This window comes from Pelodiscus sinensis, chromosome Z (genome assembly GCF_052426305.1).
Source record: "Pelodiscus sinensis isolate ZL-2025 chromosome Z, ASM5242630v1, whole genome shotgun sequence".
NCBI lineage: Eukaryota > Metazoa > Chordata > Testudines > Trionychidae > Pelodiscus > Pelodiscus sinensis.
In genome coordinates this window covers 36,508,857-36,534,505 of record NC_143085.1, presented here as the reverse complement: position 1 = coordinate 36,534,505, position 25,649 = coordinate 36,508,857, and the positions used below count along the sequence as shown (strand labels likewise).

At 46.9% G+C, this 25,649-nt stretch overlaps 1 protein-coding gene across 5 annotated transcripts in view; it reads right to left on the bottom strand.

The window, feature by feature from the left end:
• The window catches only part of MYO18B (myosin XVIIIB), a 248,737-nt gene that overhangs the window by 78,651 nt on the left and 144,437 nt on the right, over positions 1-25,649 (bottom strand). For all 5 annotated transcript variants that reach the window (XM_075898877.2, XM_075898879.2, XM_075898880.2 and 2 more), the window contains 4 exons: positions 8,361-8,474; positions 7,730-7,846; positions 5,736-5,819; positions 1,731-1,868 (listed from right to left, as the gene is read on the bottom strand). In XM_075898877.2, the coding sequence (XP_075754992.2) occupies positions 1,731-1,868; positions 5,736-5,819; positions 7,730-7,846; positions 8,361-8,474 (453 nt within the window). The remainder of the gene's footprint in view (positions 1-1,730; positions 1,869-5,735; positions 5,820-7,729; positions 7,847-8,360; positions 8,475-25,649) is intronic.

The following is a 25,649-nucleotide window of genomic DNA, read 5'->3' as shown; positions in this document are numbered from 1 at the left end:
GTGAACTCCACAAAGTTCTCTTTCCTTCGGTTGGCTTTAAAATGATGGGTCTTTAATGTCACTGTATAGCCCATTGCACGCATCAAGGTCTGGTTTAAGAACCCTGAGAACGTCAGCAAGACTCTAATCACAGTGCAATCCCCGGTGTGCAATGCCATGCACAGTGTCTCTTCTGTGTTCCATCATTCATTACTCACCGCCTAAAGCAGGGGTGGGGAACCTAAGGCCCAAGGCTGGATGTGGCCCTGAGCTTGCCAGGATCCAGCCCCAGAGCCTTGGAGCTCCCTCCAGCAGTGGAGAACCTGGACTGATACTCCAGCCCCCCTGCCTGCACCCTTGCAGAGCTGGAGCATACAGCATCTACTAGCCTGGGTGCCCCTAGGCTCTGGTGTGTGAGGGGAATGTGGGGATGGTCTTTCTCCTTCTCAGTCAGGGGCCACATCAGTGAGGGTTGTTTGGGGATTTTTTGCTTCTCACTTTTGTGCAGCCCCCGACTGATTTTTCTGTGGGTCACTGGCCCTTGACCCACAAAAGGTTCTCCACCCCTGGCGCAAAGCGAGGAAACAATTTATGAGGCAAGCTCCACATTGCCTTACATTTCCTCTCTCCTTTCCCATCCAGCTGGTATATTTCCCTCGCCACCCAACCCATGTTCAAAAGCAGACACATCAGAACTCACCAGCCTGAGACAAACACATGGCACTGTACAAATATTTTGATCTCTCCGCTATCCTTCATTTAAAACAACAGCTCACATTAGCATTCCCAGCCTTCCGCTCCAGGATCAATCACAGCATCCTCGACAGGTCGGACTGCAAGTTGGCGCCGTGCCGCAGAACTGGCAAACACAGCGAACGGGGAGGCAGGGACTCCTGGAACCCTCCACAGAGCCCAGGCCGCAGAGCTTGTGCTAGCTACATCCCACCACGGGGAAGCTGCTGCTCGGGAGCCGCCAGGCAGGAACGGCGGGGAGGAGACAAGCCCGGCTTGTGGCACTGTGACCAGACAGGCTCCAGTCTGGAAGCGGCCTGACCTTCCTGAGGCCTCTTGGTGCCATTGTCTCCACGGAGGTGTCAGAGGACCAGAGGGGCTCAAGGAGGTGGGGCTGAGAGGTGAGTGATACCCAGGGCACCGACAGAATGGCAGTGGCTAGAGGCTGCCCGAGAGTGAGCTTTGGGGTTCACAGATACAAAGGGATCAAGGGCACAAGCAAAATAAAGAACCACAAGTGCCTCCTGGGTAACTTGGAAACGCCTTTCCTATACAGACCGCTTTCTGCCGGGCCGTGCTCGGCTGCACGGGGCTAGCTTTGTGATAGCATTGTGAAGTGACCGTGCTATATTTCTTGGCCTCCCCTGAATGAGTCACATGTAAGTGGGGATGGGGATGGCTATTTATATTTTACCTCATAGCATGACAGAAAATGGGCATAAAGTCATACAGTCCTGGGCTGTTCTACTTGGGTATTGATATACCAACCATAACTGGGCTGATTTTAATGTGCTGGAGTCCCTCGCTATGCTATGAGGTCTTGGCCTCTTTCCCCGACACCAGAAGCAGCAGCATTGATTTGGAACGTATCATGATGAAGACCAATATATCAGCTGGACAGCAACAGGAGGGATGGGAGGAGGCACTGGCAGAACACTTCTTTCCCAAAAGCACTCCTTTTTTTCAAGGAGATTTTTCCTTTGTCAGAGGCAAATAAGAGGCTAAGAAACACACAGTACCTCAAATCGCTTAACCTGCACACTCTGGAACTCCAGTTTGTTCTCTAGGTCACAGATCAGGGCTTCCTGTCGACTGACGATTGAGCGTTCAACCATCGACTGTTCCAAATATGCAATCCGGGTCAGAGCCACCTGCAGCTGTTTGGGAAAGCGGGGGGCGGGGGAGGGCAAGAGAATCATAGAATCATAGAATAATAGGACTGGAAGGGACCTCGAGAGGTCATCGAGTCCAGCCCCCCGCCCTCAAGGCAGGACCAAGCTCCGTCTACACCATCCCTGACAGATGTCTATCTAACCTGTTCTTAAATATCTCCAGAGAGGGAGATTCCACCACCTCCCTTGGCAATTTATTCCAATATTTGACCACCCTGACAGTTAGGAATTTTTTCCTAATGTCCAATCTAAACCTCCCCTGCTGCACTTTAAGCCCATTACTCCTTGTCCTGTCCTCAGAAACCAAGAGGAACAAATTTTCGCCTTCCTCCTTGTGACACCCTTTTAGATATTTGAAAACCGCTATCATGTCCCCCCTTAATCTTCTTTTTTCCAAACTAAACAAGCCCAGTTCATGAAGCCTGGCTTCATAGGTCATGTTCTCTAAACCTTTAATCATTCTTGTCGCTCTTCTCTGTACCCTTTCCAATTTCTCCACATCTTTCTTGAAATGTGGCGCCCAGAACTGGACACAGTACTCCAGCTGAAGCCTAACTAGTGCAGAGTAGAGCGGCAGAATGACTTCACGAGTTTTGCTTACAACACACCTGTTGATACAACCTAGAATCATATTTGCTTTTTTTGCAACAGCATCACACTGTTGACTCATATTCAACTTGTGGTCCACTATGACCCCTAGATCCCTTTCTGCCATGCTCCTTCCTAGACAGTCGCTTCCCATCTTGTATGTATGGAACTGATTGTTCCTTCCTAAGTGGAGCACTTTGCATTTCTCTTTATTAAACCTCATCCTGTTTACCTCTGACCATTTCTCTAACTTGCTAAGGTCATTTTGAATTATGTCCCTATCCTCCAAAGAAGTTGCAACCCCAGAAGGTTCATGATTCTTCAGGCTTTTGGTTTGAAATGTCAGAAACTGCTGAAACACTCCTTGGCCCCTTTTAAATGTGTACTTCCGTCTCTCCTTTATTAATTGATCTCTGTAGCACTGTCTCCCTGCGGGCTTCTCAAAGCTGCACCAAACCTATCAGGAGTAGAGAGCTGTCCCTTCTGAAAGCACACTGGGAAAACAATGCCTGCATTTAGGCACCATGCTGTAGAGAGGGATACAAACACCCAAATAGGGTTGGCAACTGTCTGGGTTTTCTCAGGATCATCACTTTTTTGAGATAACTGACCTGGAAAACCTTGAAGGGCTACACTCCACTCTGCCAGCTGTCTAGTTTTATGGGCTCAGGATTGTCCCTGATGTCCTGTGTTTTTTTTGTTGTTGGTGGTGGTGGTTTTTTTTGTACCTCAGAGGTGGCAGCCACACTCCCAAGTTTTCTGAGCTATTGTCTGTGTGAAGACTGTGCAAACAATTCATTGCATTCAAGATTTTAGGGACAGAAACATATTGGCATTTTCACCCACCTAGGTGTTCCCTCCCACCTCAAACCTTTCAAGGGCAGCACCCATGTAAAATTGTGTACTTTTCCCCAAGGTGGAATTTTGTCTAGCACCTGGAATTCCAGAGGCAGCTTTGGAAATAAGGTTAGATCCACGGCACAGAAACTACAAGGGAGGACATTAACCAGCTCTTTTCAAACATCAGTGGAAAGTTAATTCAAAATTTATTTTTTGGCTCAGGCAGGGAAATGTTTCTTATTTTCTCTACAAACTGTTGAATCCTCCCCTCTGCCATTCTCTCTAACTCTTGATGCCTGGGATAGAAAAGCAATTAGCCAGTGGGACATCCTGAGTGCGTAATATTAAATACATAATTTACAAGCCAGGAGCCAAGGTGACATGAACAGAGAAGAACAGTCCCCAAACAAGGATATGGAAGGAGGCATATTCCCCCCCAACCCTGGTGTGGTGCATGGCACACAGCTGGCTTGTGGTCTTGCAAAGAGAACATCACAATTCAAGACACAGCAATAGCACAGAGAATTAACAGTAAATCCTCCTGTGATGGATAGGAGGAGTGCTGGCCAGTGCTCGGTGACAAAAGAGTTAAACTCAGGTAGCTAGCAAGAATGTTGGCAGGGGACCAGAAGGACCAATGGGATATAGCACTGAAATCTGAATTGGACAGAGATAGCTGGTCAGCTCTTCCTTTGTGTGACTTCTAAGTTAAGGGCTGGAGAGAGTAGATGCATTAATCAGAATTACCATGCCTATAAGAAATGTTGGACATGAACTGGGCCTTGAATTGTGGATCAGCCCAGATAGTGAGAAAGAGGGGAAAGTGTATCTAGTTGCAATCAAGGTATTTTTCTTTGTTTTGGTTGTTTGGTTTGAACTTCTCTGTGTGAATCCATGCCTTCCCTCCCCCATTCACTGTCTAAGGGTATGTCTACACTTGCACTCTATTTTGAAATAGGGATGCAAATGAAGACATTCGAAATTGCAAATGAAGCCGGGATTTAAATATCCTGTGCTTCATTTGCATATTTGCATTATGGCGCTACTGTATTTCTAAATAAAACTCACTGTGTAGATGCTTTATTCTGAGAGAAAATCCTTCTCTCGAAATAACTGGTAAACCTCATTTTTACCAGTCTGTTTTCTCTTTGTTTTCAAGCTCTCGTGTGGTAAAGGAACTTGGGGGTACCCATCTGGAAGAAGTCCAAGTGCTTCCTTCCTGGGTTTCAAGGAGAAAGGGTTTTTTTCTTTCACTTGGTGGTGGCAACTACCCCTCCCCCACAAAAAGTCAATGATTCTGTGACTCTGGAGAGTTTTTGTAAGCAGAGCCTATAGAAGCAAGGTATTTAAGGTCCCTTGCGGGCCCCGATCTTCTGCACTCAGAGTGTCAGAGTGGGGAACAGCCGTGACATCTCCAATTCTCAAAGAACCTTTTAAGTGTGAATTTTCATCAGTCCCAAGGAAAGTTCACCTGCCGGTTTCCATAGATTTCCTGAACATGTAGTTTGGCCTGGCTCCCTGGTTTGCCCCGAGGAAAGTCAATACTAAGCAGTGTTTATTGCAGCTAACAGGAGGGGCTTACATTTGTGCTTATCTTATTGCTCTTTCCCCGGACTTAGACCATAAGTTGTGAAAACAAGGGGGGCGGTTGTACTGTATAGAGATGTTTCCTGACAATATTAAGGTAAACATTTCATTTGACTTCACCTCAAGGACGAGTTCCCCAAAGAGCCTACATTTCAGGACTGACACTTAGAAGTTCGGTGAATTCTTATACATGCCCCTGTATGGGTATGTCTACACTTGCAGCCTATTTTGGAATAGGGCTGCAAATGTAGGCATTCGGAATTGCAAATCAAGCCCGGATTTAAATATCCCGCTCTTGATTTGCATCTTCCTGGCCGGGCGCCATTTTTGAAATTTACAAGCCCGGAATAACTGCCCGTGTCTACACGCGGCAGTGAAATGGACATTCAGAATAAAGCCCTATTTCGAACTACCTGTTAACCCTAATTGCAGGAGGAATAACAGGTAGTTTGAAATAGGGCTTTATTCTGAACTCCCTTTTCACTGCCGCGTGTAGACGAGGGCAGTTATTCCGGGCTTGTAAATTTCAAAAAATGGCGCCTGCCTGGGAAGATGCAAATCAAGAGCAGGATATTTAAATCCCGGGATTGATTTGCAGTTCCGAATGCCTACATTTGCAGCCGTATTCCGAAATAGGCTGCAAGTGTAGATATACCCCATGGGAGTAGTCCTGGGGATCGGAGTTTATCACTAACGCCTGTGATCTGTGGGCAAGGAAGGGACTGGTAATTGATTGCAAAGGACAGCTGATTCCCTGAAGCCCTTCACTCCCCATCTGCTCCAGGACTGAGTTAGTTCCTTGTATTCTGAGCTTTAGGAGGCAGAGGGAGGACTTACTTTCTCTTGAAGACTTTGTTTCTCTTTCTTCACTTCCTCCAGCTGTGACTGTAGCTCCCGAATCTGGGTAATGTCCACTGCAGACTGTGAAAACAGAAAATTCAGCAATAATGAGAAAGAACTTGGAGCACAACTGGAAATACACAAGGAAGTTCCATTTTGAAGACTGGCCAAGGAAAGGCAATTTCTACAACCTCTGAATGGGCAGCTGCTCCTGTCCTGAACTAAGCATGCATAAATCTACCAGCTTAGCCAGATTCCTCAGCTTCTGGGGACAACTCTTTGCAGGGCTGATCAGACATGATTTCACGTGTTAAGTCTTTAGTCTTGTTCCTCTCACAAAGCAACTATGGACCATTCAAATTTATTGAAAATATTGGACCTTTGGACATATGGGGCCCATTTTATACCTTTGAAGTCTTTGGAGACCTGATCTTTACTACACCAAAACAGATCAGACGTCTGGTGCTATCACACAACTTAGGATATTCCTATAAAAGCCACACAGAACTGCTGGCACATAGTAGTACCCCCAGAACATCCATGTCTTCTTCCAATCACTTCTTTGGTCAAGGGCTGAGGAAGACATCACAAAGGACCTCCAAACATAGCTTGCTCACATTTTTCTTTGCAACTTTTTTTCTGGTAGTTTAAAATAGAAATTTTTCAAGAACATTTTTCAGTGAAAATAACAATGTCCAGTGAAAACAGAAAACATCTTATTAAGGCAAACCAACTTTTTACTTTCATGGGAGAAAAGTAATAATTTCCCAACCAATAAACTTTAAGCCAGTTTATTCTTCTGAGTGGCAATGTTTACGGATGGATTTCAGGTGTTACTTTGATTACTTGCAGGCAGTGTATAATGCTTGATAGAAGATTGCTAGGTACCATTTCTATTAAAAAGGATTATTTCAGGAGAGTAGTAAACTAACTGTTGCAGACCACAATGGAATGACTCTCTCTCTCTCACTCTCTCTTTCTGTGCATCTAGATATGCATGTTCACATTGTCTTAGAATTTATTGTTTAAAAGCTAGTAGGGGGCTGCTCCCTCTGCTCACTAAGCTCCCCTACCCACTCTCTCAGGCTGCTCTCGCTTCGCTGAGAGCCTGTGATGCTGATGACATAATAATGTCATTCTGCCGCCCGGCAAGCAACATTCTGTCATCTGGCAGGAAAAATTGTTATCATATATATAGTAGCCCAGTGTCTGTGAGTCTGTAACGCTGAAATGCTGGCTGTTCCCTCTGGGTGGTGCCGTGGCTGAAATGCTGGCTGTTCCCTCTGGGTGGCTCATGTTGCATGGGGAGTGTGGGGCCCAAACGGCCGCTTGCTCCCCCGTGGCAGCCCGGCTGAGCGGTGCGGAAGTCAGCTGAGCGCCACGGCAGGAGGGGAAGGGAAGAGGGGCAGTGATGTGTGGCGTGACAGCAGCTCCAGGCCCCGCCCCCTAGCCATGAATGTCACTGCCGCGCCCCCCTTCGCCTCCCGCAGTGGCGCTCGGGTGACTTCTGCGCCGCTCAGCCAGGCTGCCACAGGGGAGCAAGTGGCACAAGCAGCCGTTTGGGCCCCGCACTCCCCATGCAGCACGGGGAGTTTGGAGCCCAAAAGGCCATTTGGACTGTGCAGTCCCCCAAGTGAGAGGCAGGAGGGGGAGGAGAGCTGAGAGAGAAAGGGGGGAGGCATTAGGAGGAAGAGAGAGAGAGGGAGAGAGAGAGGGAGACAGAGACCGAGCGAGAGACCAGAGGCTCAGGAGAGAAGACCGACATGGAGGAGAGACCTGAACATCCCATTTTATGACAGGCTAATTGGCTAGTATATATAGAACGAGAATAGCAAGTATCTCTCTGTAATTCCAACAAGATGCATGTTACGTTTCCAACCCTTCCCTTGTGTTCTGAAGCCATGACACACACTGGATATCTTTCCAGGAATCTCTTTTTCTTCTGATATATGGGTGGCAGTGTATACTTATGCAAATGTCACACTCTTTACCTGGGCAATCAGAGCTTTGTGTTTTGTCATAAGTTCATTCAGATCCTCCTGGTCCTCATCAATCCGTTTCAGGAGATCAGCTTTCTCGTGCTGCAGCTGGTAGAGCTGCTCTTCAACCTGTGGGAGACAGACATGTTACAGCAAAGCTCTGGCATGTGCCAAGTGCTGCCAGGGGTCATTGTTGGTTTGCAGTGCTGGAATTCTCTGCCCCACATGCAGACGTTCTGTGTTCATTGGTGGCGCTTCACAGAAAGGTTTCCCCCTTTCTACACACATTTTGAAAGTCCCTGCGCTTCTATTTCATGCTGGCCGGGAGAGCCAGCCAGGCTTTATTGGTGTTCACCACACTTCTGCAGAAAGCTTAGGGTATGTTCTATGTTTTGAATGATTTGTGCCACTTCATGTGTCCCCAGAGGCAGGAAATGCCCTTGGGCTGGCTTGCCCTGAAAAAGTGGACAATCTAAAGGACCTGACAAGCCAAGGATATTGGCAAGTCTCAGTCCTGCGGCTCTCAGAGCAAAGTCAATATAACGCAATCCACAAAACACCATACTGCCCTGGGTTGCTGGGTGGGAAAAAAGCGGCATCAATAATCTCTGTTACTCTGGTGGCATTTTCCTAGGGCATGTACCAGGTTCTTATTCCTGCTAATTGTTTCCAGTTCCACGTGTAGGCTCTCCAGTTCCAGCGCCATCGCCTTCTGGGACTTCTGGGCTTCTGCATACTGGGCTTTGCTCTCTTCCCACTGGGAAGAATTAGGAAAAAATGTAATTACATCAGATCTCGCTGACAGCCAAAAGTCACTTCAACTGATCATGTTTTCCCCTTTGCTGCACAGCAACGTTTATTTACATTTTACTCCCAAACCGTTTTCAGCCATTGAATACAATGTAACTCAACCATTTAAAATTGATGTGGCTCTTGAGGCATTCACTTTCTATTTTCCACTAAAACCAGCTACCTTTCTATGGGTTACAGTGCCATGAAATAAGACTCCAGAATAACATGTGCAATGCTGCTCTCTCTCCACAGTAAGGCTTGCTTCAGGTGTCATTCAATTCTTTTCATAAATGGAAATCCTTAAAATAAATCCCCATCTTTCTGAGTAGTGAAGCAAGTGCCTCACACTGAAATTCTACTGTCTGTCTCTCGGGTTGTGTAACACAGTAGAGCCGGGATCATTAATTTGGAAAATTATGTGAATTACGTGTAATTTGTGATTAGAGCAATTCATGATTTTGGAGTATGCAAATGGGCTTTTCATGTAGTGCAAATTACATTTGCAAATACACATGAAAGATCACATTTACAAATGCTAATTTGCTCTTGATTTTTATTGCTCAGCTATTAAAACAACAATGATCTTAAATGTGCAACAGACATCTGGAAGGCTTAATGTCATTCTAAACCCGGGGGGATGGGGGAGCGGGACCTCAGGCCTAGGAGCTGGATCCAGTCCCCGGTTTGCCTTGATCCAGCCCCCAAAGTTCAAGCCTCCCCCAGCATTGGGGAACCCATGCTGGTATTCCAGCACCCCCACTGCCCCACTGTGGGGCAGGAGCACACAAAATCAGGGGAATGTGGGAGTGCAATCAGGAGCCACACAGTTTGGGTTTTTATTTTGCTTCTTACTTGTGTGAGGCCCCCAACTGATTTTTCTGTGGTTTAGTGGTCCTTAAGCCAAAAAAGGTTTCCCACCCCAGTCTAAACTCTTTCAAAGGACAATTGCAGTTCAGTGCAGGGAATACAACTAGCTTCCAGATACCATAAAGATAAGCTCCTGTTACCCTATCACCCTTTTTTTGAGGGAAGGGTATCTTTTTTTTAATTATTCTTTGCTTGGTTTGTGTCTTAAGAGACTCTCTCCTGCCACTTCCCCTTCCTGCCCATTGCTGCTTTCTCTGTCTTGGCTCATCCTACCATTTGACACTGACATTGGCTGATTCTTTTGGAAATATTTTCAGAAATACTAAAGCCATGTTCAGTCAGCAGCACACTCCAGCTTGGATTTCAAAGGGGGTTACTGTTGATTTAACTCTGCTTCCTTTGAAGTCAGTGGGAATTTTACTGCTGACTTAATGACAGCAGAGTTAACTCAATGCTGAAAGCTTTTGAAAAGCCTGTCTTCTCAGTCCACACATCCATGTTCCCATTGTTTTAGCTTAGCTGTCAAGAAGTGCAGTTTGGCATGGCCATGTTTGTCCTCCTGAAGAGGAAGTTACTTTGCATCTAAGTTTGATCCCACACTACTTCTTCAGGTTGAGTCAGAATCCTAGCACTTGATTTTACGAAAACACACCTACAAATGTAGAACAGGTTGAACTTCCCTAGCACAGCACAATGTGGTCTGACAGCATCCATTGTCCTTCGTGATTTGAGTTAGCCAGATGTCCATTTATCATGGGTGTGGCCAAGTTTCCTGCAATCCCATAAAGTTTGTTTACAGCTACGAGCCCTGGCTCTCAAAGTTCTATGCTGTTATTTAGCTCTAATGTCTTCTCAGAGCCCAGTAAGCAGGGGCAGTGTTAGTAATGCTGCTAAACAATATTGAACTCCCATGGGCCAGCAAAATCTCTGGTTCAGGTCCCGAGGGTGCTGTACAAGAGAGGTTCAACCTGTATTGTGGGCAGATCCACAACAGCTAGGAACAATGAGTGACACCACCACCTGACAGCACAGAAAAGGAAGGGAAGAAAAATAAAGTCCCCGTTCACACCACAGATAAAACTGTAGTTGGAAAGAAGGAACTAAACGCATAGCCCTATTCAGATCAGTTAACACAAACACCATTGTAAAAAATGCCTTGGGATTTCCAATGACAGCCACGGTCTGGAAATCCATACAGAGCCATTACTGATTGGGGCATTTCTAGTGGGCAGCCCTGCAGAAACAGATTTTGAGATGGCATTTCAAATGGAGGACCAGATGGTTTGCCAGTTTTTGGCAGTGACCTTCCAGTTTCAGGGTGCACTGAGCCCTGGAAGTTCATCATTGGATTTGGCCTGGCATTTTCCTGCCTTCAAATTCTCAATTTCTGGTGCTTTAGGGTCACCCAGTTTCTACAAATCAATCAGCTCCTTATGTACAAAGTGCAGTAAAGGAAGCTCAGCCAGTCTTCCTTCCCTATTGACTGAAAGAACTGGGCTTGTTTAGTTTGTAAAAGAGAAGATTGAGAGGGGCCATGACAACGGTTTTTAGGTAACTAAAAGGGTGTCACAAAGAAGAGAGAGAAAAATTGTTCTTCTTGGCCTCTGAGGATAGGACAAGAAGCAATGGGCTTAAACTGCAGCAACAGAGGTTTAGCTTGGACATTAGGGAAAAAATCCTACCTGTCAGGGTGATCAAACACTGGAATAAGTTGTCTGAGGGACTGTGGAATCTCCCTCTCTGGAGATATTTAAGAGTAGGTTAAATAAATGTCTATCAGGGATGGTCTAGACAGTATTTGGTCCTGCCGTGGGGGCAGGGGACTGGACTCGATGACCTCTCGAGGTCCCTTCCAGTCCTAGTGTTCTATGATTCTATGAGTGCAAGGGCTGGGCTGACACTTTTATGAAGTGATATCGCCCTCTATGCTGAGACACAGACCAAATCCTTCACAGGCAAAGCCATAACATCTTTAGCATTCCAGTAAAATTAAAAAAAAAAACCAAACCTTTAGGGTTACCTCCAGGCATGCACACTCATTAGAAACAGAACATGAAATCAGCGGTCAACGCATTTCCTAGTTCAAGACCTGTGAAACTATTATTAAAACTATATTCCCATGTCTAAAGTCAGTCCAACTGTATGAAATGTCTTGTAGTTTACAATCAGTCCAGGCATGGATCTGAAAAGAATTATTGCTGTCTCACAGTGAGGCTTTATGAAATTCCTCCCTCCTCCCAACTCAAAATAATGTTCTGCATTTTGCAAACAGCTTGGGAGATAAATTACTGAAATTAACTAAGTGAAGGACCTAGAAGGAGTTAAACATCATTCATTTCAAATTTCAATTACTACTTGTATCACCAAAAAATAAATAAATCGAAGATCACAGAAGTCTGGGTTTTGTGTCTGTGTGTTTCTGCTATAGAGAGTTGAGTTTTTTAAGTGGCATGGCTCTCCTTTGCACAAGTGAATGTGTACATACCCAGTCTGTACCTCCTGGCCTTCTTTTAACATTGTTACAACACATTCAGTGCCTGCTAGTAGGATCCATATTCTAATGAGTTTCAGTACAGAGATGGAGGAACAGAGAACACCTAGCACTAATAGTTTTTGAAAAGAGAAACAGCTGAAATTGTTCTCAGGGTGAGCAAGCATTGGGCCATGGAGGTCACTCACTGGTTACAGACCAAGTTCCTGTGCTTAGACTGCATGTACATCACATTCCCTGCCCTTGTTCAGCACTTCCAGAACTCACTGGGACAGCTTTGAGCTAGCAATTTGCAAAACGCACCCTTCCAACTTCAGGCTTCATTCCTTTCCTCGTACTTTGCAGTAAAGCAAGCTGAGGGGAACAGGAGATGATGCAACAGTGTAGAGTCCCTAAGTTCTTAGAGCGGGCCAAGAAATATTGCATGGTAGATTTAGGAGATATTTGTTCTCTCTAAAATTACGGTGTACATGTGGTGTCTTATTGCTCTCTGCTCTCCTGACCGACTGTTCCTCCTGCCATGCCGGATGTGCCCTGGAATATCTCAACCCAGGAACATCATGTGATGTTCAAAAACAGTCTCAGTAGTCACAGAGGCCCATGAGTGCTTTCTGTAAAGTTACCCAATTTCCATGGGAAATGGCTCAAACTCCATGAAGACACAGTGAATGCCACTGTTTTTTCTCATGGTATTAAAAATACATCAAAACATTCCTTGGGGCAGCATGATGACCCTGTGATTGCTGGCCCACACAATGTCCATGTTACTCTTTGCTGGCAACTGGGCTGAGACGTATTTCTTGGTCTTCTGCTCACTGTTACTAACTTGCTCTTTCACAGAGGCCTGGATTTCCTTCATTGCTCTTCCTCCACAACCTCTTCTTGATCCGCATTTCAGGTTCACTTTCTCCTGCCCTACTGCCCCACTTACAGGTGGCGGTGGTGTTTCTAATGGCATTGCAGCCTTCATAGGTTCTTATCTGCTGGAGATGTTCAATCCCAGGAAAATTAAACAGGATTAGGAATTCTCCTGAAGACTTGCTCCCCATCCTTCATGAAAACAGATTTATTTCTATTTGAATGCTACTGTCTCTCCTGGCTCTCATTAAATGCCCATGTCCCTTGTTTTCTTCATAATGGAATTTTCCTACTTGGAAAAGGTAAATTTAAATTCCCATCACAAATGCATTATGCATGAACTGATGAATAACATTCTTTTGCTATGCTAAGCCATCTGTTAAATACCTGTGTAAAATGAATGCTTCAGACTTATTAAGATACCAAACTACACGCCAAGACCAGGCAGGTTTTGCTAAAATATTGCATTTCTTGTTCAAAGTTTTTGTTCTGCCAGTGATTTGTGCAACTGGTTGTGGAATTAATTAGATTTTGAAAGCCTCATCATGCATGACATTAGAAATCTGAGGAAAGGGATAATCATGAGGTGGTTTTAATATAGGCATTGCCTTGCAGTGTGGTCAGCACATTGGGGAGTCAATATTCACAGTATAAGGACTCTGTCTCTAGAAAATCAGTCTCTAGGGAAAACAATAAGGGCAGTTTTAGAGTAGATAGCAGGCAATGTCTGGCTCTTCTTCTCTGGTCAAGAATAGCAAGGATCCCTTGACTCTGGTAGACACATTTCTCCCCAGCCTCTGCATAACTTCTATCCATCATCCTTCCTTCATAACACTGAGTGGGACTTAGGAAATGCCACCCAACACAAACACTCCACCCCACAGGTAGGTCACTGAGACTTTCTATGTCCAGTTTGATACTTTGATCAGGAAACCAGCTTCCAGCTGCTTCAGAAAAGGCAACTCCTTTGCAAGTCTGAAGTAGCTCACATGCATTACTGGTTTCCTCCTCCGGCCTGTCAGTCCCATTTGGAGAATGCTGAAGATTCTCTCTGGGCACGGTTGGAGGCTGAACATGATGTCTCCATTGTCAGTACAGCACACCTTCCACAACTCTGTCGTAATGCTAGCCTACCTGTCCCTGCTTTGTACCTGAGGATGCTTCATAGAATTCTTACACAGGACTCCTCTCTTCCTTTCTCAAGCTACATCTAGACTACAAGCCTCTTTCAAAAGAGAGCATCTAGACTACAAGCAGATTTTTTAAAAAAGTGAGCTGCTTTTTCGAAAGAGAGTCTAGACGCCTTCTTTCGAAAAAGCACAGTTTGCATTCAACAGCGCCTTTTTTTCGGAAGAGTACTTTAGAAAAAAGGTGTTATTCCTCGTAAAATGAAGTTTACCGCGATTGAAAAAACTGCTGCAGTTCTTTCAATTTACTTTCAAAAGAACACAGCTGCAGACTAGATGCAGGGGAAGTTTTTTTTGAAAAAAGGCTACTTTTTTCAAAAAAACCCTGTAGTCTAGACACACCCTCAGGGTTTCAGATTCCCACTGAGCCAAAAGGGACTTTCACAGTCCAAAGGTTCTTTAAGTCATTATCTGGCAGTTACCAGAGCCTGTCAGAACATGAGCAATGGTCTGTAGGTGATTCCAAGTGCAGACACTACTTTTGAATGGCAGAGGATTTGCTGAAGAGCTTATATAAAATTAGCATTTCCTTTCCCCTCAATAAATCCATAAATCTCAACCAGTTATTACTGGGTTGTGTAGCAAACTAAGGGAGCTGACAGGGTCACCGGGCCCCTAAGCAATGTGGGGGAGTGCCCGGCTCCACACTCCCAGAAGTGGCGGGATGTTGAACAGAAGGGGTGTGGCTGGGGCAGCCAGCCCCTCGCTCCACCAAGATGTTTTGGTGCCTTCCCCTGCCAGGCCTCAGCGCTGGCCAGAGTGCATGGTGCAGGACTCTGGCGCTTGCCATGCAGCACGCCAGTGGTGATTCTGATCAGGGCCGGCTCCAGGCACCAGCAAATCAGGCAGGTGCTTGGGGCGGCACTTTGCCAGGGGCGGCATTTCAGGTAAGCAGCCGGTGCTGCCCCTGGCAACGCCTTGCCCCACCCTGCCGATTTAAAGGGCCACGGCCAGGAAATGCTGGGAAACACTGCAGCTGCGCGCAGCCAGCTGGCAGCACCAATGCGCCCCAGAGCCTGCTGGCCGCCCCGTCTCCTCTCCTGCTCCTCCCCTCCCTCATCAATGCCTAGCCCCGCTCCGCCCTGCTGATTTAAAGGGCTGCGGCCTAATGCACCCTGGAGCCTACTGGCTGCCCCCATCTCCTCTCAGTCCTGCTCCTTCCTTCCCCCGGGAATGCCTAGCCCCGCCCCGCCCCGCCCCACCCCACTGATTTAAAGGGCTGCAGCCCAATGCACCCTGGAGCCTGCTGGCCGCCCCCATCTCCTCTCTGTGCTGCTCCTCCCTTCCCCTGGCAACGCCTAGCCCCGCCCTGCCGATTTATAGGGCCGCGGGTGACGCCGCGGCTGCACAGGCAGCACTGGCACCTTGTGCGCCTGGCCCTGGAGCCTGCTCGCCACCCCTGTCTCCTAGTTCTGAGTCTTGCTCCTCCCCGGCAACCACTACCTCCTCCGAGAGCCTCTCCACTCCAAGCCATCAGCCACCCCTTCACCTATATCATATGGAAATCTCAGGTAAGATGTCCCCTTTCTGCCTAGGGTTGCCATGTGTCCGGTATTTTTGCTTCCTGTCCGGTAAAAAAATCAGAAAATACCGGACACCTAGAAAACCTACAAACACTCAGCCCGCTGGCCTAGCCCCCAGCCTCTTCCCCCAGGCCCTGACAGCCTCAACCCTACGGACCCTTTGAAGTCTGTTCCTAGTATATTTCTCTTGTCCATGTTTGTAGTAGAAGTAGAACCAAACAAGGATCCAGCACACACACACACACACACACACACACACAGACACACACACACACACACACACACACACACAGAATATTAACTGTTCTACACTCTTCAAAGTACCACACATGCTGTTTCATAGATATTTCTTTAAAGAATTAAACTTCGTTGATCTGGGTAAACTTTTGTGTTTTTATGTCTCTAAGGCAAGCTTCATTCCATATATAGTTGTATTGGGCACATACAACTCTCCACTCCCTCTAACACCTCATAAACTTGAATATATAATGGCTACTTAAAGGATGGACACACAAAAATACTATGCACATGCACACGCACACCCACTGATCTCAGTTTATCTGATAACATAAATGTGTTAGAGCCACATAAGGAGCCATTGCATTCCAAAACAAATCTAGTTCAACAATACAACTATTTATTGATGTAGTTTAGATGTCTTATGTGCTATAGTTATCATAGTTGGTTGACAAGTATGTTAAAACAGAGTGGTATTGTTAGCTGATTGTAACTGGTTTGAAGATTGATTAAGTATAGCCATAAACTACTTGAGTTTTAGATGTGGCACAAATTCTCCCTTCTGTTTTTGGTACTTAGTTAAGGAAATATAAACTATTTGTGTTAATAGTTTTTCATGCATTCAAGCCACAATTAAAAAGTAGCCTATTTCTATAAGAACAATAAAGTAGAGATTTAAGGTACATTTCCCACTCTTGAAAACGAGCTTTGTGTGAGCTGGAAATCTTGTCTCTGTCACCAAAACAGAACAAAAAAAATTGCGAAGTGCAAACATGTAAAAGCCAATAAAAAGGAGGGGGTGGGGCAGCCAATTTTTTTTTTGCTTGAGGCAGCAAAAAACCTAGAGTCGGCACTGATTCTGATGCCACAGTAGCAGCGGCGGTGGCTGGTAGCCCCAGCTTTTTAGAATCACTGGGCCCCGAGGCAACTGTCTCCATTACCCCCTCCTCTCGGCAGGCCCGGTCACAGACGTGTTCTTTGTCGGACAGACAAATACTAAAAACCTTCCCATTCAGAAAATACCGTTTCCTTACTTTCCCATAACATCACTGCATCTTTTCTTACTTACTGATGGCTTAAATTAAAATGTCATTACTTAACTGGGAGGAGGTGGAAGGAATCCAATGTTGAGGCAGTGGTATATTTTTATTGGCTGTGTGGGAACCCCTCCGGCCTGGCTAATATTAAATGCATTTACCTGAAGAGGTGGTAGAACAATTATGCATAAATAAAGAGTTAAGTGGTGTATTTCAGGCCCTTTGGCACTCAGCAGTCTCCAGTTTTGCCTGGCTATTTATTCCCTCAGCATGGGGAAGGATTCTGTGTATGGGTCAGTTACCCCAGTTACTGTGATTCATTCTTTAAAATGCCATAGATAAGTCTTTGTCCAAAGAGTGACAAATTGCCCAATTAAGAACAGGGCAGATGGAGAGAGAGGGGGAGAGCAAGTGAATGAGCATCATCAGTCTTCAGCACTGAAGGGGATATAAGAGACTATGGGGGATTCATTTTTAAATCCGGTGTTACACTGGGGGGAAATGGTAGAAAATAGTTGTGAATGTCTGGGGGAAAGGACCTATTAATTAAAAGAAAGGGATCCCTGGAGAAGAGTGAATAGTGTATTTTTCTGAGCTATAACTGCAGCCATTGATCCAAGAGTACTATGCTTCCTTGTGGTTTCCTCCTAAGCGAACGATGTCATGAACCACAAAAGCTAACCACAGGTGTCAGCTCCTTACAAACTCTGAAGCATTTTGTATGGTCAAGCAATGCAACCACACTGCTCCCCTGCAATCAGCTAGACTCCCCTGAGCATAAACCACCGAGGCAACTGCCCTCAGAAAGGACTGGGAGGCATGGAAGACAAAGGCTGGAATCATTTATCATTATACAACACTCAAAAGAGCTTTACTTTGTTAACATTCTGTGCAGGACAGACCCAGCCAATCCTGTGGAGGAAGGTATGTCTACACTACAGCGCTATTTCAAGTTAACTATTTCAAATTAAGTTAATTCGAATTAAGCTAATTCGATATAACACATCTATGCACAAAAACTATTTCAAAATAGCGTTTTCTTTTTCGAAATAGCACGTCCACACTGAGTGGACCCTGAACCAAAGTTAAGGCTGGCCGGAATCAGTGCTGGCAGGGCATCAGGTTAGGACTTGAGTGTGGGGGGCTGCTGCCTGAAGCTAACTGAGCTCTGTGCTTAAAGGGACCCTACCCCCACCCCGGACAGACAGTTCTCAGGGTTCCCTGCTTGCTTGTCTACCTCGATGAGGGATCCCACAGCATTTGGCCACATGGAGCCAGAGCTCCCCCTATGCACGCCGGTGTGTCTTGTGGGGTCGTTGCCATCAGCCCAGCTGCACTTGCTGCAGGCTGCCATCCGGGGGATTTATCAGGGGGCTGTCAGAATCAGGAGGCCCTGAGGGAGAGCATCCACCCTGAGGAGCCCTCAGAGCCTCCCCGGTCCTCCCTACCAGAGGCTCATACCCCATTCCTCCCTCACATCCTTCCACTTACCCCTCCCAACCCTCCCCTTCCTGATGTCAAATAAAAGACACGTGTGTTCAAAAATACAAACTGGGTTTATTGAACAAAATTGGGGGGGATGAACCTCTGGGGAGACTGGGAAAAGGAGGTAGGAGAGGGGAAGAGAGAGAGTGGGAGAAGGGAGGGGGAAACCTGGGAGGAGGGAGCTGGAAGGGGGAAGCAAAGGGAAGAAGGGGGAGGGAAAGCTCAGGGTTGGGGGTCTCGCCAGACCAACTTGACTTTCATGCAAACCTGCTCCTGGGTTCGCATGTGGCCTTTGGTAGCCAGGCTGGCAGCTATCCTGCCATAGACGGCCGCGTTCCTCCATCTAGTGCAGAGATCATGGACGTTGGGAACATCCCCCCCAAACCTGAATAAGGTCCATGATCTCCACCCTGGACCAGGAAGGCACCTGCCTTCTCCAGGCCCTGGCAGGCTCCTGGGAGCTGGCAGACTGCTCCTGGGGAGTGGTGGAGGGCTGGCTGCCAGTGGCTTGCTGGCTCATGTTTTGGGGCCACTGGGTCAGGGGCCCCAGTGGCCACTGCTGGCTCTGGGCTGGCAGGCTTGGAGCTGGCACATGCACTGTGGCCAGGGTCTACCCCTTTAATGGCTCCGGGGCTGGGGGAGAGGAGAGTAAGTTTTCCTGGTTGTGCCCAGAGTGGCCACCAGGGCTCCCTGGGAAGGGCTGGAGGCCCCCATTTCGAATTAAGTGTTTGCACAACACTTAATTCGAAATAGCTATTTCCAATTTGGTGTTACTCCTCGTAGAATGAGGTTTACCAAATTTGAAATAAGGGCTCTACTATTTTGAATTTAGTTTGAAATAGCAGTTTGCCTGAGTAGACGCTATTAAAGTTAATTCAAAATAACTGTAGTTATTTCGAATTAACTCTGTAGTGTAGACATACCCAAAGTGCTTTATTCTGTATTAATTGCTCTGTCCAGAATGCAGTTGGTATCTCTCATTTTGGAGTACAGCTGCAGGGCTGCTCGCTAAGTGAGATGTATCTAAATCTACTGGCCAATGACAATCTCTGATTAAGAGTGTAGGATTATCACGGCTTTAGGTCGGATATTTGTATGTTTTTCTAGGGTTCCATAGCAAATAGGTGGCAAGAATGCTAAAAGAGCCACAAGTCTCCTTCTGGTGTGTTTGTTTATGCCTCAGCACCTTACCCAACAGCCCCATTCCCTGATCTCCTACTTGACTTTTCATCTTTCATTCTGCTCCGTGTGGAAATGAGCAGCTGGTTGAATATTTCCGAAACCAGCAGCCAGACCCTGTCCCGCAAATCTGAAAGAAGCCAGGATCAATAAATGATGTGATAGAACTAACATATGTATGAATGGGAGCAGCCGCATGTGGGCACATCGGAGGAAAGCGCCCAGACACTGAGGTTTCTGAGCTGCCATTCAGCGCCGCCACTAATTTGACAGCATGTCACCATTAGCCCCTGAGAGGTAGGACAAGGAGAGGGATCAGCAAAAATGGGCCGGGATGACATTGCCCACTTAGGGGAGGCTAGGATGAAGTTTTAGGAGAAGCACACAGTTACAATTTGTTTTGTTTTTTTAATAGGGAAAAGCTGTGTTTTTCAGGGAATATTTCATGCAACATTGAAAATTATGAACACTGAAATTTTAAGGATTGGCATCAACTAAACATTTACTCACGCAGCCGTTGCTCCCCTCCCCCAAAAGCACAAGGTCCTGTAATGGTGCTGTAACCCACTCCATCTGCGTTACAAGCAGGCCAGAGGGAGCCCGTGAAAACCAGGCCAATCAGGGTGAGGAGCTGTCAGCCAATCAGGGCCAGGCTGGTCCCTATAAAGGGCTGCAGAGCTGAGGCAGGCTCACTCTCCCTCCGACCAGCAAAAGGACAAGGAGCAGGGGTCCAGTAGAGAAGAGAACCAGTGGCACCTGGAGAGCACAGTGCCTGGCAGGCTCAGAAGAACTGGAAAAAAACTCCAACATGACCTCCCAGACGGAGGACCTTGATACAAGGGCTGAAAAGGTGCACAGGTCACAGGCAAGTGGCCCAAGGAACATTGAGGGCAGTTAAGATGAGTGAAGGAGGCAGGACAAGGCTGCCACCATAGAGTTCCTGGGTCAGGACCCAGAGTAGTGGGCAGGCCTGGGTCTCCCCTCCCTCTTAGATCATACCTAGCCTCCAAGGAGCATGGCCTATCCAGACTGTGGCTTGCCCCTGAGGCCAGGAGCTAGACTTTGGGGCTGCGGCTGGCTGTTCAGGCAGGGGTAAGAACTGAGGACTGCAGATACGGCCCCAGAAGGGGCAAGAATGGAGTGTCAGGCACTGCTGGAGGACAGTGTCCTGAAGAGGGCTCCACAGTCCAGGAAACAACATGGGTCTAGAAGCAGAAGGGGGAGACAGAAGAGCAGAGTGATGATGGGTGAGATATAGGCCAGAAGGTGGTGCACTCCATGGACAGAGCTAATTCCTGCTGTGGTAGGAGGAGGTGCTGCAGCAGTGCGTCGACATTGTTACAGATGCATACAGACATAGGAAAGAAAGAGACTGGCTACTCACTGGATAGCATTTTTTAACTGGATTGTCACTACTGCACCCACTATTGTGTCCCTAGAAGGTGCCTTAGATAGCCCACAATGAAAATGCCAAGATCAGAGCAGGTTGCGAAAAGGAAAGCAGATTTTCCCCAAACTAGTGGTTAACCCTGGAGTTAGACTCACCACCCAATGGGTTACACACACATTCATCCCAGTCCTAGTTCTATAATGACTCTAAGCTGCAGCTAAGACTTGGGGGTGGGCAGTTTGTGACTGGTAGGTGAATCCAACTCCAGTGTGAAACACTCGTTTTAGGAAAATCTGCTCTCCTTTTCACAACCTGCCCTGACCTTGGCAACCACCGGTTCAGAATCTGAGTTGTCGTGTGCTTTTAATTGGGTGAGCCTAACCCATTAGGGAGTTGCAGGGGGAGGGGGAAAGAGGTCATCAGATTATTTTAGGGGAGGGGAGTGGTATTGCAACACTTACTTCTGCACTGACTTCAGAACTAGACAGTCAGAGAGCAACAACTGTTGGTGGAGCACCCAGCTCTGAAGGCAGTGCCCTGCTTTGGAGGAAATGCCCTGCCAATAGTAGTGAGGGTGACAGCACCATACCATGCCTCTCTTTCTTCTGTATTGCTGCCTTTAGAGCTGTGACGCCAGAGAGTGATGGCTGACAACTGAAGGCTACACTCTGCAGGCAGCAGCAGAGAAGTTAAGGGTGGCAACACCGTACCATGCCCTTCTTACTCCTGCACTGCTGCTGGCAGTAGTTCTGCCTTCAGAGCTGGGCATCCAACCAACAGCCACTGCTCTCTGGGTTTTCAGCTCTGCAGGTGGCACCCCTGTGAGCAGCAGAAGTAAGGATAGCACTATCCCAACCCAACCCACCTTAGTTTTTGGGTCAGGACCTCTATTATTACAACAGCTTGACATTTCAGATGTGAAGAGCTGAAATCATGAAACTGATGATTTTAAAAATCCCATGACCATGAAGCTGACCAAAATGAACTGTGAACTGGTAAGGCGCTGGCTATGCATCCACCCCTTTTGGGCCACACCACATAAGAGAATGAAGGGCTCCTACCAGTAGCAGCTTCACTGCAAGGCTAGAGACAATGCTCACAAAGCTGGAGATCTAGTGTTCAGTCCACACAAAAGATACAGATGAGCAACATGCTCCACAGTGTGTGCTGTTTCCAAGTCAAAAGGCACTGAGAGTAAAGAGTAGTTGCTGTTAGAAAGATTGGAAGAGACACTGTGAACCAGGAGAGGGGAGTGAGTCCCAGCCTGACTCCCAGATGTGGCTGTGGAAGCTGGGGGATATGTGATCTAAGTGGGACACTCAAGGTATGTATACACTGCAGAGTTTTTCGGAAAAACAGCCGTTTTTTTGAAAAAAAGCTTCACTTACGTCCACATTGCAATCGTATTCTTTTGAAAAAAATCAAAAGAACAGAGGGGTTTTTCCAACATTGGTAAATCTCTTTCTATGAGGAAGAAGCCTTTTTGCAAAAGAGCTCTTTCACAAAAAGGCGTGTGTGGATGGGGAAGAGGGAGTTCTTTATAAGAGGAGGAAAGAGGAAAAAGCACAAGTGCCCTGGTGGCCATTCCACCCTTAGCAATCACAGCTTATATGCGAGACAGCGTCCATTCAGTGTGAATACGACCTTTCAAAAAAGCAGATTGCTCTTTCAATGCACTTTTGCTATGTAGACACTCTCTTTCAGAAGAAGTTTGGTTTAAAGATCTCTTCCAAAAATGCTTCTTGTGAAAGAAGCGTGCAGTCTAGACATAACCTCACACAGCAAGCACAGAAGCCAGGAACACTGTGTGCAGGTTCTGAAGAACCACTCACAGGAACATTTCTCACCACCCTTTCTAATACCCTTTGCCAACTAACGCAAGGAAAGAGGTGCTGAATGATATGGGTTGAGCTTCCATTTTGCATTTCTGATCCAGCATCAACTGATGTGGGCTTTTAGCTGCCTTAAGCTCCTGCAGGCATCATTTCCAACTCCACCTGTGTCCCCCAAACTCTGTAGTAAGTGAGTCATAGGATGTATTTGAAGTCCTAAGTACCCTTAGAAATTATTCATCTGATGTTCACTCCGCTCCTTGACACTGACCAGAAATTAATGAGTTGCTTTATTGGAATATTTCCCTTCAGCAAACAGAATGGCTTTAACCTAAGATCCCTTTTCATCCTCCTCCCCCCCCCCCACCCATGGCAGGTGGAAACAGCTGCAGCTCACAGATGTTATTTATGCAGAACTATTATCTCAATTATATATGTATGTTGCAGGAATTGCTTAGGTCTCCAGATTAGTCTGTTTCCAGTGGAAATGTACAACACGGATTAATTACTAAATGTCTTCTGCAGATTGATGTCATTAAACTGTCACCACTCCCATGCCTCTCCTTTGCACTTTGGCTGTGTCTAGACTGGCAAGTTTTTCCGCAAAATCATCTGCTTTTGTGGAAAAACTTGCCAGCTGTCTACACTGGCCACTTGAATTTCCGGAAACGCACTGACGATCTCATGTAAGATCATCAGTGCTTTTCCGGAAATACTATGCTGCTCCCGTTTGGGCAAAAGTCTTTTTCCGAAAGACTTTTGCACAAAAGGGCCAGTGTAGACAGCTCAGATTTGTTTTCCGCAAAAAAGCCCCAATTGCGAAAATGGTGATTGGGGCTTTTTTGTGGAAAACCGCGTCTAGATTGGCCACGGACGCTTTTCCACAAAAAGTGCTTTTGCAGAAAAGCATCCTGCCAATCTAGACGCACTTTTCCGAAAATGCTGTTAACAGAAAACTTTTCCGTTAAAAGCATTTTCGGAAAATCATGCCAGTGTAGACGTAGCCTTTGTGTGTGGGGGCAGTTGCAGACACAGCACAGGTGATGCTTAGTGTGACATTCCATGCCCAGTCAGCACTGCTTCTTCATCCTGCCGGGCTTTGTGGAGCAGCAAGGCCCTTCCCATGGCATTTCCATTGTCTCCAATGACCGCAAATGGCAAGGATTCCTTGTGAGCTTCCTGGGATGGTCAGGCAAGGGTCTACAGTCAGTTCACACCAGCTTGTTCACTCTGATCTGCCATTTCCTCATGTGGTCTCCCAGCCCTTTGCACTAACTGCTCCACCCCCCTCTGCATGGCAAGAACCCTCCTCCGAAAGAGCCGGACATTCAGGGCACTTGCTCCACACCTGCCGCTGGGGGAGGGAAGCAGCCACTCCTGGAGAGACAGATGCCCAAAAGTCACACCCACAGAAGCAGAGTTCCACAGGGTTAGTGGGCTCTTCCCCCAGACTTTTCATTCTTTTCTGAAGCAAGGAGCCGCCTCTCTGTCCCTCTCTCTCCATCAGCCACACACCCCAGAGGGCTCTGAGCTTTGCATAACCAAAGGAGCGTCTAGGAAGAAGCTGCGGGTAATGGAAGCAACACCTCAAGCCCTTCCTCATGGGGAGATTTGTGAGCATGGGGAAATAGTCTCCCAGGAAAAGCAGTGAATACTCCATCACTTGGGACCTTTAGAAAGATACCAGTGAAAACATCATCCAATGCATGGTAGGAAAGAGGTTTACACTGGCTGCAGCTAACTGAGCAGGTCTTTCCCATTGCTATAACACCGAGCTTAAATTCTCAAAAGCAGCAACCCCTAGAACACTACAGAGGTGCAACACACAGAATAAATGTTTCATATTCCCTTCAAGTGGCCAATCTCCATAGAGGATAAGAACCTACTACAGGTTGGACCTCCCTGGTCCAGCAGCCTTAGGACCTAATCAGTCCTGAACCATGGAGTTTCCCAGAACAGGGGAGGTTAATGCTCCCTGCTGCCCCACTTCCAGGCTCCTTAACATGGGACTCCCTGCTGTGCTGTGAACCCACTACTGCCATGGTTCCCTGGCCACTGCCTGGCCCCACTGCCACCTGGGGGTTCCCAGGCCAGAACTGGGGCTCTCTGGCTGCTTTCTGGCCCTATAGCCATGTGGAGGTTCCCCAGTAGGGACCAGGACTCCCCAACCACACCTGGCTTCACTAATGCCAGCAGTTCCCCATCCAGAGCTAGGACTCCCTGGCCCCCACCTGCTGACACCGGGGCTCTCCAGCCACGGCTCCCCAGCTGCCACCTGGCCCACCCCATGTTCTCCTGGCTGGCTCCCACTCCCAGCCTTCAGGACTTTTTGGTCCAGCAACATCCGTGGCCCAGTTGCTGGGATCAGACAGTCCAGATTTGGGAGGTTCAATCTCTACTGGTGCCTGTTGTCGGAGTTAATGGTTTCAGTGTTGGAGGTCTGGTGTTCAGACTTTGCTCACAGATACAGGCTGAGGTTTGTTAGAAAGACTCTTACCCATCCTTTCAGTCACCACCCCCCACCCACATACAGTTTTCAATTCTTTGGAGCAGCCCAACATGAATACAGAAAGGCATGGGATGCATTTAGCTCCCATTCTGCTCTGTGCTTGTTATGGAATGCAGAGTGTCTGAGCTTAAATCAGAAGCAAATTAAACTTTGATCCTTGTACGGGTTATAATACAACACACAACGCTTATAACTATTTCCATGACAACAGATATGAAAAGAGATTTCATTTGCCAGAAAGGTGGAAAACACACTGAGGGGAAGGTAATTAACATGGGCTGTAAAAAGAAAGGCAGAAAATTTTTATTTAACTGTAGGCCTTGAATACCATTCATTCCCAAGATAAGATTCCAGTCTATACCAGAGAGGGGAGAAAAGCCTTTTATGGTCTGAGATAAACGGTCTTTGTGCTCAGACATGTGTGCAGAGGCTGCTGTTATCTTGCCGCACAATTAAAAAGGAAAGTTCTGTAAAAACGTCTTGCCTCATATAATCTTGAAGTTTCACTTTGGTTCAGGTAAATAAATCCTGTCCCTGGGAAATGC